Here is a 14,923-nt window from a genome sequence, read left to right as displayed (position 1 = left end):
CGCTTAGGGTATTGCTTCAATTTATTCACGTAACAACGCAATGAAAATTCAAAAGTTTCATCTACTTGCCCAGACGCCTTGTACCAATCACAAATCCAAAGAAAAAAGTATTCTGCTTGGACTCTTGCTAATTTCCTAATGTTCTCGGGCATTCTGTGGAATTCCCCTCTGTCAGGTCACTTAGCGTCGGCGTGAGAGCAGCAAAAACGAATAATGATTCAGCTCCCCCTTTTCTGCCTTGCGAAATTTATCGATCCTTCGTCAATTTAGCGATAGCAAGTCTTAAAGTTCTTACTTCGCCATTATTCCCAGCTGCCACAGCCAAGGCGCAAGCTTTCTTTTTATTTTTGAACCTACACGAAAAGCGAAGCAACATTTATTGATTTACACTAACCTAAGATCCATCATTTCGCAATGACGGGTTTCGCCGCTCCCATCCCTTTTCATGTGCAGGCTCTGCAGCAGACAGTGCTTCATCTGCACTTTTGAACAAAACCATCAATTCCCATCCTAAAAACTTAATGTATTCTTTCGGCTACGACACAAGGTGCAGTATTACGCAAGCATCTGCATGCTACATGGTAATTGAGACATGGTATATGCATCCGCCTGCCTTGGTCGCGTATGCACTTGTCGCGGACCGTTAGTCTGCATTTACTTCCACATTTGCAAGTGGCTAAAAATTCATGGCAGGGACGCGTGCTTTACATCTTCATCAAAAAATTCGAAAGCGCCACTTAAAGCGCCGGCTTTACCTTTGCGACGCAAGGTAACCTAACTTCACTTCACTTGTTGAGAGAAGTAATGTAGCGAAACAAGTTGCACGCCCCAGTGAGGTTGCTCTGTGATGCTGAACAACCTACGGAGCGCCATTCTCAGTATAAGTTACAGTTTATTACTCATTCATGTCATGTGTATCCGCTATATGCAAATTATATGCAGACAGGGATCGCAAAGTCAGAGGCTGCATTGGGACCCTTCTCTCATCATCGTAAAAGCAGTGTGGCGTTAAAGGATCTTCGGGAGTTAAACATTTGATGCTCAGTGATACCGAGCGTCACAACCTGGAGATGCATAAAAACACACTTGCGATTATTAAAGTTAGAACAGTGCGGCTAACTAACATCAATTTTCGAAGTTATATGCGCCAAGTTTTCTATGCACTGTTGCGATAGCGAAATTAGCTACCTGCATATTAGCGACGCACGGCTTTTCCTGCGTTTCGCGGGTACATACCTCGTCAGTTTAATTAAAGGAGGGGGGGGGGGAATTAGACATCTACCTGTTCGTAGCAATTGCTATCTGACATCCACCCGTCGTCTGTTGACATCACTGACATCCACCTCTCGTCAGTTTGGATTAGAGCTAAGCCCAAGAGGCTTCGTCATCTATTCTAGTTGAGACTGGCACGAGAGTAAATGATGGCGGCCTTAATGTTAGAATTATGAAGTCGTGCAAACGGGGCTTGACTCTCGAGCAGAGTAAACATGGCTCACTGCTGAATGCGCTGCACTGTGCTCTGGAGAAACACAGCCATAAGGCATTCAATGGTGGCCGTCCTCTAAGCTACAGGATCAGCGCTGTTTTGCATGAAGAAGAATGAACTTTTAGTGGTTAAGTTATACGTGAATTTAGTAAGCGGTCAAAGTTTCCTGCTGGATTCAAAAATGGCACATTGTGTTAAGATCGAGGCCACATTCGCCGGTGATATATACAGAATATCTAGAAAGTTTGACATTTCAGAGAAGTTACTGTCCCCAAGATGTACAACAGCTGTCATAAAGTTATTTGCGTACACCCGAAGTAGCCGCGTTCGCAAAGAATTGCCAACTAGGAAGTACCAGCGCACGGATGGGACTAATATTCAATTAGCTTATATACATGTTGGCTGTGAGGCGCTACGTAAGAAGGACAGCAAGTAAGAAACTGTACAACTGGCGCAAAAAATCTGTAATATCAGTCCGCGGAGGCGGATTTGAAAAGTACTCTTACAGAAGAACGCTCCGTAATTATCAGAACCGGTTACTAATGGGAGCAAAATTGAATTTTAGCGAAGAGACTGCTCAATCGATAAACACTTATTGCCCACAAAAAGCTTCGTATAGGCGTTTTCTCTTTTCTTTTTTGACTCGAGGCCAGTCATTTTAACTCTTCTTTATAAAGTGGCGGGCTCGCTGGACAGACGTATCGGGTGCACGTGCAACAAGGGCGACCTTCACACTATAGGCAGGTTTCCATCGTTCGAATCAACCGCTATCGATAACATCAACCGGAGCGCCGTTAATCGCAGACCGAGAGCAATTCTGGCTGCTACAGTACCCTCGCGAACCACCGTGGCGATTCACTTCCAGTGACTTCCTCCAAGTCGCCGTTTCCTTTCATGGCCATTCCCGCGTCTCCCTCTCGCAGTTATGTCGATTTTCCTTCTCGCGTGCTCGTGTCTTCCGACGTATCAATCGAAATATTACCTCCGCATCCCCGCACTCAATCCCCACTGGAGCCATTATGCCACACGGCTACGCCATTTTGCTGCTTGCAGACACGCGCTTGGATGTCGCTTTACGCAAGAGACCGCCGACAGGGATGGTGCTGCTGGCAGGCGTGTATAGTGCTGCCTCGATCACTCCGTGCTCGCTTTCATTTTGCGATTGTTTCGCGCGGTTCCCGGCAATAAAGACGGCCGCCTAGCTACAAAATGACTGTGCATAGGCCACTTCGTGTTCTTTCTCATCTTACCCTCTTCCTTTGTGTATGTGATAGACGTCACGATCTGCGCGCCATAAGAGGTGGACCGAAAGTGTATTGTATTGTGCAAAGACTCCAATTGCAACCAAAATTAATAGAGCCGCCAGCACGCTCAGTGGCTCCCGCATATATACGTGAAACCCGCCCAAGATGCCGCTCAAAGCTCAAAGATACTTCGTCAGCCGAACTTACGGGCAGAGCCTAAATGTAGCGCACGCACGCACGCGCACACACACACGCACACATGCACGCAAGCACACACGTGCGCACACACATGCACGCACACACACGCGCACACCAACTAAGTGTTTTATCCACCAGTCCTACATTATCTTCTCCAAGCATGTGCAATACTGTGCTAAAGGCACAGTACCTCTGCATGCTGTAACAAAACATATTCATTGCTGTCTGCCTGCATGTCTGTCAAAATATATTAGACACTTATAAGGCAGCTGAACCGGCCGCTGGCAGCCACCACGCTCCCCCTCCCATTTCGGGAACTGTAGAACGACTGGAATAAGATCAAATACGGTGGTCGTGACTTATGCCCGGCTTTCCTTTTTTTTCTCTCTCTCTCTCTCTCATTCTCTCCTTTTCAGTCTCCCGCATTCACCACACCAGTCGCTCGAAGCGCCGTTGGCGTCAATAATTTACTAGGCCTCATCCCAGCGCCGTCGGCAAGTACAAGGGCATGCAAAGACTCGCGTAATTTCATATTCACGAAGAGCGCAGCGCCGCCGGTTGCGTTTATTATTGACCACCAGTTGCCTCATTTTCTCCGTATTAGCAAGAGAAGTTGTGCGAGGGCACATGGACTTCACTATGTCGCAGCTACTGAATTTAGCAGACTATACGCGTGTAGTAAAAGCCCACTTCATTGTTTCTTTTTTCTTTATAGTATAGATCTGTACATAACGACTGATGGGTTTCGCGTTTATTAGCAACGAGCAAACAGAAACAGAGAAACAGTGGCAAAAGCTTTCTTTTGTTCAACTGCATTGGAACTTCCGGCAATTACCCCACACATCAAGTGAAACTGTTAAAGCGTTGTTGTTGTTTTCAGTAACACTCGCACTTTTGCTTTTACTTGCGCCTGTTTACCAGACAACTTATTTCCATCCGACATTTATCTTCGTCAAGACCAGTCACTTTCTGAGAGCTTGGCGAACTGCAGCGTTGCATCGCTGCGTAAACATGCACCTGAAGCACGCTGCATTCGGGCGTGAGAAGTAACAGAAGGCTATAGAGCGTCCATGAAATATTCCAGAAAGAATGTGCATACTTAGGTCGCCCATGTGCCTTACGTGCTGGAAATAAAAAGCAGGCAGGTTCTTAAAGGGAAACGAAGGATGAGGATACGTTGAGATGTGTGAATAAACTACGCTTTTACATTGCACTAAGTAACTACTCTAACAGTAAGAAAAGGCTCGGCATCCAAGAAACGACGCCAAAAAGCCGAAAGACGGGTGGCGACGCCACCTTGAAGTTCCCGCATTATCGCGCCATGACGTCATTGATTTTGACGGTGTCGGCTCCGGCTTTGTTAATATTTTTTTTTATATCGCGAAAAATATCCCGAATAGGAGCCAAAGAATGGAGCCAACCATGGGCAAAAAAAGAGAAATTGGAGAATTTCGACAACTTTCACGGTGGGAAGTGGGGTGGACAAAGTTCATGACGTAACACCGACTTATCGGCGCTTAGTTTACGGCCCAAATTTTAAGGAGTTGAAGTATGGTTTTTATTATTTTTTCTATTAATCAAAATCACCGGAAAACCAACAAGGACAAACGTTTCAAATATACGTTATCAGTCTAACCTGTTTTAGCGTTTATAAGTGGCCTTTTATGCGAACTGTCTGTCGACATCAAGGGTCCCAATTAACTAGAAGAATGCCAGTCATTCAAGAACTTTATTGAGGTCCTGAGGAGGTTTAAACCGTTGGAGATCGCACGCGAGGAGCTCCTTGGGCCGAAACCGTAGGTGACGCCCAAGTCGGGACGGAAACGTGGTGACGCTCCGCCAGTTCTTGGACCCTCTGGACGGCCTTGAGTTGGAGTTTGAGGTCCGGGCTTTTGAGGGCTTCTTCCCATTCGGGCTCACTGGAGAGAGGGCCCTCTGGTAACGCGGTACATTGCCAGAGCATGTGCTAGAGTGAGCAATAGAGTTCTGGGCAGTCTGGGCAATTTGCCGGGATTTCTGAGTTGTAGTGACTTAGTAGGCCTCGTGACCGATATGAGTCCGTTTGCAGCATTCGAAACGCGGCCGCCTGCACGCGTTCGAGTTTGGCGTGCGGGAGCGGGTATTTCATTCTGCCTTTTCGATAGTGTAAGGTGATTTCTTGGGAAGTGAGTAGCGGGTCATTAAACTGAATGTCCAGCCCATCGGAGGCCGTGGGACCGTCGCGGCGGGAAAGTTCTCGCGCATGGTCGTGGGCCGTTTCATTGAGGTTGGGTATTTGCGGGTGAATGTCTTTCCCCATGTGAGCGGGGAACCAGGAGAGGCATCGTTTGCACTCTTTTGAGCTCACTAGAAGAATGCCAACGTTAAACTAATCAACAAAAAGGAGACGTTAAAGAATTGAAAAACTATAGGTCCATTAGCTCACTTCAGTACCATATAGAATATTCACCAAGATAATCTCCAATAGAATAAGGGTAACACTGGACATTACTCAACAAAAAGGAACAGGCAGGCTTCAGGAAGGGATACTCTACAATGGAACACATCCATGTCATCAATGAGGTAATCGAGAAATCCACAGAATATAATCAGCCTCTCTATATGGCTTTCATAGATTACGAAAAGGCATTTGATTCAGTTGAGATGCCAGCAGTCATGGAGGCATTCCGTCATCAAGGAGTACAGGACGAGTGCGTAAATATCGTGGAAAGTATCTAATAAAGGAAAAATGAGACATCCATAGCCAATCGCAGCAATTGCTACAAAGAAAACCCATACAGGTTCCATGAAAGAAAAGCCTCGGAGTTGAAGAAAAAGTCATCCTGGTCCGGGACAGCAATATTATCTTGGAAAGTATCTACAGAGATTCCACAGCTACCTTAATTTTCCACATGAAAAGTAGGAAGATACCTATAAAAAAGGGGGTCAGACAAGGAGACACGATCTCAGCAATGCTATTCACTGCGTGCATGGAAGGATTCAAGCTATTAAACTGGGAAGGCTTAGGAGTAAGGATCAACGGCGAATATCTCAGGAACCGTCGGTTTGCAGATGACATTGTCCTTTTCAGCAACACTGGCGACGAGTTACAACAAATGATTGAGGACCTTAAGAGAGAGAGTATAAGAGTGGGGTTGAAGATTAACATGCAGAAGACAAAGATCATGATCAATAGCCAGGCAAGGGAACAAGAGTCAGTTAGCTTCTAGAGTCTGTGAAGGAGTACGTTTACCTAGGTCAATTACTCACAGGGGGCCCTGACCATGAGAAGGAAATTTACAGAATAAAATATGTGTTGGAGCGCATTCGGCAGACACTGTCAGATCCTGAGTGGAAGCTTACCATTATCATTAAAAAGAAAGGTGTACAATCAATGCATTCTACCGGTGCTGACATATGGGGTAGAAACTTGCGAGACTGACAAAGGCGTTCGAAAAGAAGCTAAGGATCGCGCAAAGAGCGATGGAACGAAGAATGTTAGGCGTAACGTTAAGAGACAGGAAGAGATTGGTGTGGATCAGAGAGCAAACAGGGATAACCGATATCTTAATTGACATTAAAAGAAAGATATAGAGCTGGGCAGGTCATGTAATGCCCATAGGCTAGATAACCGCTGGACCAATAGGGTTACAGAATGGGTGCAAGAGAAGAGAAGCCCAGTCGAGGACGACAGAAGACTAGGTGGGGAGATGAAATTAAGAAATTCGCAGGCGCTAGTTCGAATCGGTTGGCGTAGGACAGGGGTAATTGGAGATCCCAGGAAGAGGCCTTCATTCTGCAGTGGACATAAAATAGGCTGATGATGATGATGATTTTAAGGGAACACTAAAAAGACAAGATAAATACTTTTCGACGGGAAAAGCATTTCGGTCGCCGGGAAAGGCCGATCATTGGCGAAGAAATGGACGTCTCAGCTCTCTTGAACTTCGCTCCTAAGACACTGCGCCCATAAGGTCTGTCTGACATCAGGGATTACGTAGTGTTTTTGCGGAATGGGGCCGTTTTCATGCTGTGTAAGTTCACAAACGTTGCTTAACTTATGAGATAACTCAGCAATATTATAGTTTCCTATCAAGGTGCAATTCATTAGCCCAGAGCAGGGTTTGTCTAAAAATTCATGACGTGACACGTAGTTGTGAGGGAATATCAATATGGCATCGTCATCCATCTCACGTTCTCGCATTCCGACTGGCGTGCCAAGCTCTGGTTACGCTTATGCAATAGCTTAATGTTACCGAAGTCTTAATTTCTATTTACCATTTAAAATTATATTGATTCAGACCTCTGCACGCAGTTTCCAACTTCTTTGGCGAGGCTGTGAACCGCAAGGAAGTGCTTACTTCTCATCGCACCCTGACTGGCTGTAGAACTCTGGCAAAAATTTGTCAAATACTTCAAGGAACCTTTTCACGACGACATTTACAGAGCCAAGGTCCAGACCTTTGGTCCGATAGATACGTTTATTCTCTCTCTCTCTCTCACCAGAGGAGGAAGAGGAGGAGTGCAGAAAGAAAGAAGGCAGGGATGTTAACCAGAAATGCGTCTGGTTGGCTACCCTACTTTGGGGGACGGGAAAGAGGGAATAGAAAGATGAGATAGCTGAGACAGGAAAGACGCGGTGAGCTCGCGCACGCACGTGGACGGCCTGAGCAAGTCAAAGGCATTCGCATAAAGCCAGTCGCCCTCAAGAAAGACAAAAGTGCCTTCACAACTTTGTGGGCCGACAAGCCATGGGGACGGTCTCCAAGTAGCACTTGAACGGCCAACGCCCGATCGTCCAGTCATCGCAATGCGATAGATAATGCTTGTCTTTCTGACAGGAATCGATCACAGTGGCACAATATATGTTCGATGTTCTCATCGCCGCTGCAGACGTCGCGCGTAACATTGTCGGTCCTTCCAATCGAAGTAGGGTACGCCTTCGTGAAAGTCACTCCCAACCAGAGAGTTTCATCTCACTGATGACATCTGTTCGACAGCATTAGCAGCCAGCACTCTCTTAATTAATCTAGTGTTCGAAGACCACAACTTTGTCTTTGTCATGAATGTGCAAACTCCGAATAAAGTGGATCAACCGATAGTATGTAAATATCTCTAGAGATTCAGTTGTGCTTTCTTTTTGATAGTTATCACGGAATAGAAAAAAAGGGGTTACCACAAAGGTTAGCGTGTACAGCCCATGTCACAAATAAATTCGACGCCAACGGCTGGAATTCCACTGCCAGACAAAGTGCGACATATCTAATCGTCCCTGCATTAGCGGTTGTGGTTTGTACATCACAAGCCGTATTCTTGAAACTTTTTTATAGTGTAAGTGCCGCTCGCGATTGGTTACTGCCGAGGCCAGTGTCTCGTTATCGCAGTTATTGTGCGTGAGCTGTGGGCGCCTGAACGTTGAAACCATCTGGAAAACTCTTTTGCGCAAGAAAGGATTTGTGATTAATAGGGAAGATACTGAGCAAGAGCAGGCGTACAAATGACAGAGCTATTATGACATCAATAAAACGCTACCACAACAGAAACTCATTGGAATCTCCGAGCAAGAAGCGACACTTCCAATAAACGAATGTGCAAGCAGAACACCTAAAAAAGATGGGCGCGCAAGATCGTGGCGTTGTTAAATAGCGACGACTTCTCGTGGCAAAAAAGAACCCTGAAATCAGTCACGGGAACGCAGCCTATTCTTTACTGAACGTGTAAAAATGATGGTTCATTTATTTCGACCTGTATACGCCTCCGGGTTCTCAAACGCAGGTGGCTGTTGCTGCTGTTTGTCAAAGATGGCTAAGCAGATTTAACGAATGATTCATTTTCCCTACGCGGAGCTCCGCTCTGTCCAGTCTACAAACAAGACCTCTTACAAAGTTCAGTTGATAGCCTACTGCACATTAGTGGCGGGTTGCGTTGACGTGGCACATTGGATACGCGCTCAGTGCGACAATAGGGGCATACTCGTGTGTGCGTGCGCATTTGAAGCATCAGCGCTTTGACAAATTTAGAGATTTCGCGCACTTTCTTCAAGACTGCCATCTTTTAGGAAAACAGCATAACTCATTGCCATGCGTCTTAAAGTGTATATTGTGTGGCCTCTGCTGTGAGCCTGCATTTATGTGACCTTACTATAACTTTCAATATATTTTGCGCGTATCTTTCTTCCTTTCTTTCTGTCTCTCTTTCTTTCTTTCTTTTTTACCTTTTGTCTTGTGTCCTTTCTTTCGTCCAGTGCTACCTTGTTCTTGTATGTTTTAGTATGTAATATTTGTTTGAAAGTAGGAGTAACCGTCACTATTTAAAAGAGTCAATATCTTCTATCATGTACAAAAATAAAGCCAGCACAGCAAGATTTTGGCCGCATGTAGCCACTGCGGGAGACATTATGTCTGCCAGGAGCAAGACGGACGCCGTCATGTTTCCGTTTATTTGACAAGGATACCGGACTTCTCGGCGAGTCGCAGAAATTTGTTCATCGACATTTAGCGCACTTTGCGTTTGTAGCGGCATAGTATAGTCGTTCTACCGCTCTATTGGTCAGGCAGAGATGTTTCAGGAACTGAGGGCCAGGATAACATCGCATGTATAGTATAGCAACAACACAACCGCCGCTAGCATTCTTTTTTGTGGAGTGTAGGGCTTCAGGTGATTTACGGCTTTCTGAGAGAGCCGAGCGCTGCGAATTCCGGCAGAAACTGCGCACACGTCGCTCACCCTGGTCCTGTGGCGTGATCCCGAGGCCCCAGCGATTCCGGCGGCGTCCCGGCCGCTGCATGGTCTCACGTTGCAGATGCGCGTCTCGTTGCGGCTGCGGCACTGGCCGAGGTGGAAGTCGGTGACCAAGCGACGAGACGTGCCCACGCCACACGTGGCCGAGCAGGGACTCCAGTCGCCAGCGTGCCGCTCGCACGAGGCGCGTGCCAGAGCCAGCGCTGAAACCAGGTCATAAAGCGCGCACATCATTGACCATTGCGCAGGTCATTTTATTGAGCCAATCCTGGCCGTCGGTCATCTTTGCCCGAAGATTTTTCAGACCTGTATGTGGAATTGCACCGCTCGTGATGTAGTCGTTCACACAAAAGAAAGCGCTACGACTGAGCAGTGCCGTAAATTGCAGATAGCGTGTTATAAGGTAACTAAGAACGTAATGTAAGGTGACATTCGTCCTCGACTCGCAACCGTTTTCAAGACCGGCCAGCACCAGCATAAAATATATATCCGGCAAACAAGATACACGTCCAGGTGGTGTCGGCTCTCCGGGTTCATTTTTACTGTCGCTTTCTTTTTCTCATCTGCATGTTGTTTTCTCGCTTCCTGTGGAAGAAGGCACTGTACCGCGCCATATCCATCTTCAAGGGGAGTACGGTAGCGCGATTCAAAGACGGGACAAAAGAAGACACAAAGGGACACACACAGCGCTATGTGTGTCCCTTTGTGTCTTCTTTTGTCCCGTCTTTGAATCGCGCTACCGTACTCCCCTTGAAGATGCATTACCAACAAGCCCACATTGCAACCCTCGTGAGCCATATCCATGCCCTCATTCTTTCCACGTTGCGCATTTCCTTTGCCTTGTGCGGCTTCGTGTCTTTGAAGCTTTATATATTTGTAGAAAGATTTAAGCAGGAAGAAACTATGGATCGTATTATTTAACACCGCAATATGCACTATAAGTAGTGCGTATAAAGGGCAGGCAGTGTTGCACATGCAGCCCATTCGATGCGCGACTGTTCTCCGGAAAGACTTCTTTTTTATATATATGACGCCTAACAAATGCGTGCAAATGTGCGAACATTCAGAGAGAAATAAATGGGCAATAAACGCACGCTGCTTCATCATGTCGTGGTCGCACAGCCACTCGCGACAGCAGTTTCCACGCAGGCGGACGAGCCTGGCATTGCGGCACTCGGCCGACGGCCGCACTCCCTCGTGGGGGCACAGCGACACGCAGCCGTAGGTGCCGTTCTGGCACGAGCACTGAGTGCGGCAGTCCAGCTTGAAAGTGGCGCCGTCCTTGTACTGGCCGAGGCCTTCCACCTGGCACGACTGGCCCTGCACCACTGTCGGACAACGAGAGGCGCCAGGGTAAGAACAAAACACGAGGCGTTGTTCGGCAATTCACGGCCATGCGGCTCTTCACTGCAGCTGCCGTGGAGGTTTTTCGTTCGCTGTACTGGGCTCGTCATCGGCTCGGCGACTTCGCCGTTATCTCGTGCGCAAACAGGATTGGTCGGTGCGCGTATTCACGACTCTTTACTATGGCTTACCCGAGATCTGTCAATTGGCATATAAGAAAGGCGAGCTACACCCGTGGCAGAAAAGTGTGCGCGGTGAATCCGGGGCTCACTAAATCACTCTTACCTTACTTCCTGCCCATAAGAAAGTTTGAGCATTCGTAATCCGACAGTATACACGTGTTTCTCACAAAAGCGTCGCGCCAGTCAGTTCTTATCGGTAGTGGGAACCTTATGGACCATGAGAGTCACAGATCAGTAGGTATGGCCTTGTAGCTCAAGTGGAATTGAAGTTCTAATTTGGAGCATTTAATTTATGCTTGCGTGTTTACTAAGGCCGCCGTGCATCTACATTTGTAAGCTTCGGGCGATAATTGTCAGGCAGTTGAGTTACTTGTACGACTTCTTTAGCCTGCGAATAAGAAATGAATATGCACATTAGAAACGGTAGTCTATACGGCGATGCCGGTTGTACACGCCCTCGACAAGCACCTTTCTAAATAAGGGCGCTTTTATGGCATATCGCTTTAAAGGTGTACCTGCTCTGAAATGTCGCTGCTTGCACGGGCACCAGGCTGTTATATTCATGGTGGAAAATTGCAACGTTTCTTTGTTTCATTACTAAACGAATCAATCAGTTATATAAATTCATGGAGTTCCTCCAGAAACCTTTATTTAGGAAATACATTTACCCCTTGTCCACGTTGCGAAAAAAAAAAAAAAAACAACAGCGTTAGAAATGGGGGTAAAGGAAAATAGACTGGGCGACAACAAAAACGATGACTCAGATCTAAAAGTTATAGCCTTTAACTAAACCTTTAACTAAGAACCCTTTGCTGCAAGTCACAGCTTGTGTCGTCGTCGTCTAGTGCTTTGTCCGCGCCGGATGCGCAGTTTTTCTTTGTTCTTCTTTTTTTCAATACATTGATGCACACCAGCTTCTCCGACTCACAGTCTTTTACAGAGACTGGTTTCGCCATCGAAGACACTGCACAAATAAGTGGAAAAGTTGTATCGTATTTGTATATCTGTCGATCGTGCTTTGATTCATTATCCAGTTTTTCGGAATATTTATTTTAGTAATATGGTTTGTAATTTTTCTTCGTAATTGTTCTTCCTAGAGTTACTTTTTCGTACAAAATTTCAATCGCATCAATAAACTGAAACTGAAACTGAGGCCTACTTCAAAGATTGTTCATGCCAGCAGTTTTAGCTCTCTACCTAGAGACGCCTGGTGGCACTTCAACGATTTCACTAAAACGGAGTGCAAGATGCTATTCTGATAGAATTTTTTTGATACACACTATATCTAGGCCGCAGTAAATGAAAAAAGCGATCCATTCGCTTTTTTTTTTAGTTTGTTTCACGAGAATGAAACGGTTTCACATCGAATAGTCACTTCTGATGTCGCCTACTCATTGTCACGCCCAAGAGAAACACAACAACAGCTCTTCGAAAGCTGAGTCTTGTGTTAGGGTCACGGGTGTCAGAATATTCGATTTTTTTGGAAACAACACAATCAACAGCACGGAGGAAAGTCTCTTGTCCTACACTGAATTAAAGATTTGCAAATACGAGAACCATACAAAGGGGCGCTTGTGTTAACTGTAGGCTGTGCCTGTGTATGCTAATGGAGAGGAGATTGATACTGCATTAATTAACGTACACAATGGAGTGCCGCCGATGAATCTTGACTCTGTGCCACCTAACTCCCCTCAGTTCTCTTCAACAGGACTACTCATCCCGTAAGGCTAAACATTGTCGTTTGCCTGCGATTTATCCACTACACACACATACCACAAGGACGCACGAATTCATGGAGCGATGCCATAGCTTGGAAAGAAGCCAATCGAACTCCATACTGTTGTAGAGCACATATACTGAAATGAATCAAGCCTACGGATGCGAATGTGTATGTGTCTGCGCTTGTGTGCTTATGTCTGCGTTCGTGGTAAAAGTAAGAGGAATCCTTTCGTTGTTTCATTTAAATTACATGTTTCATACATTGCTTTGCATATGGACCATTTGTATTTAGTGTTTATGTATGTCATGGCACTTAATCTCAAGTTAAATTCCACATTTGACCAGTGCACTGGCGGCCGCATAATACTGGTAGAGCTTGATTGTAGTGATGATTCCTTTCAAATGCCATAAACTAATGTCAGAATGATAGATCGATATACTGGAAATCAGATACACGTTAGTAGAGATAAGGCTGCGCTGTTTCGTTGTCAGAATACAAATAGAAAGCACAATTTGAAGAAGTGCGTTGTCTTGCATATAGCAGAGTAAGCACAAGAGACAACGCTTGCCGATTCGAAATTCCCAATAACCAAGGCAGCTGGGGCTGCTGCACCGCATGCAGATACTTGCGTCAAATCAAACGTGTAGCTTTCGGCGAGTCTAAGATATCATATGATTTCTGTGCAACTTCAAAGCTGGTACTTTTCACTTATTTTCTTCGGTGGTGTTTGCGTACCCTTGGGCAGGATAACGAGAATTACAGACAGATCTGTGTATCCAGATTTCTATTTTCAGGCATTACTTTGCTGCTGAGTTCCAACGACATCAAGAGACGCCAAGGCCACCGAAAGAAGTATTACGTTACACAATTTCCAAGATGTCCCCCAATTAGGGAAAAATATTGTCCACGCCGTTCTATGACCATTCGTATTTGAACGAACTGCCTTATCGTATGTAATAAATATGATGTAGTTTAAATCTGTGAAATATAATGTAAAATTTCTCTTGACAACTCGTTGCCAGCGATAGTCCATTAGCATATATTTATTTTCCAATTACATTTCGTACTGTCGCACGTCAACCGATTTTAGCTGATGTATGACCGTGCGCTTACTGTAGGATGGTCTATTTTTGGGAAATAGCAAGCCACTCAGATAGCTTCTTGACCAATTAGTTGACCAGTCAATTCGTTTATACATCAACGAATCCATCCCACCATAGATCAGTAAGTCAATGAATCGATCCTTGTGTACTCCCTCGAGCAATATGCAAAGGGACTCCGAAATTGCCCTACGAAATGCCGTAGTTGCTAAGCAAGGATGCCCTGCACAAAAATGAACTATTAAACGGGAAAGCTATTTTTCTTTCACCACCAACACGTCAGATTCGAATGCACACATCACGACTAATCGTAGCATAAACCCACATTCGTTGTTTCCTCGATTTCGTTCATGGAGTTTGACGTCCTATAGTAGCACTGGGGCTAGACAGAGACCGTAGTAAAGGGTTCGATTCCCGGCTGCTCAGGCAGTCGAACCCGTGACGTTGTCCTCGGCAGCGGAACGCCATAGCTCCTGAGCCACCGCGGACAGGTGTTGCACATAAATATCTCGCGCATTGCACGACACACATTGCAGCGTACCCTTGCAAGTGCCGACCGAGGCGTTCCTGTCCGGGTAGACACAGTGCAGCTGCCGCCGGGCATCGCACAGCTGAACGGCGTCGCAGGTATCGCCTTGCTGCCGGGCGCAGATGCTGCAGCAATTGCAGCCGTCGCGCACCAGGCTCACGCCCTCGGGGCAGCCGGCGGTTTCGCTGCCACCTTCGTGCGGGCCGCTGCTGCTGCACCGGCACGACGGGCCGCACTGTACCGCACCCTGCAATGAACACGTACGCCCAAGCCGCTTGTACTGCGAAAATGTTTTTTTTTTCTTTTTCTGCTAATGGCAAACAAATAACACAGTTTATTGGCCCTGAAAATTGTTCTCCACCCAGCTACTCTGATATCGCGAGAAATATCCTGTTCAACA

The 14,923-nt window shown here is 46.2% G+C and overlaps 1 protein-coding gene across 1 annotated transcript in view; it reads right to left on the bottom strand.

Moving 5' to 3' along the window:
• The window catches only part of Ccn (cellular communication network factor protein Ccn), a 344,692-nt gene that overhangs the window by 3,369 nt on the left and 326,400 nt on the right, over positions 1 to 14,923 (bottom strand). The window contains exons 4-6 of the mRNA XM_050166655.3: positions 14,536 to 14,770; positions 10,743 to 10,976; positions 9,634 to 9,851 (exon numbers count right to left, since the gene is read on the bottom strand). Of these exons, the coding sequence (XP_050022612.1) occupies positions 9,634 to 9,851; positions 10,743 to 10,976; positions 14,536 to 14,770 (687 nt within the window). The remainder of the gene's footprint in view (positions 1 to 9,633; positions 9,852 to 10,742; positions 10,977 to 14,535; positions 14,771 to 14,923) is intronic.

Source organism: Dermacentor andersoni, chromosome 1 (assembly GCF_023375885.2).
Source record: "Dermacentor andersoni chromosome 1, qqDerAnde1_hic_scaffold, whole genome shotgun sequence".
Classification (NCBI taxonomy): domain Eukaryota; kingdom Metazoa; phylum Arthropoda; class Arachnida; order Ixodida; family Ixodidae; genus Dermacentor; species Dermacentor andersoni.
Note: the sequence above shows the minus strand (reverse complement) of the source record. Positions and strands in the feature narration are given on the sequence as shown.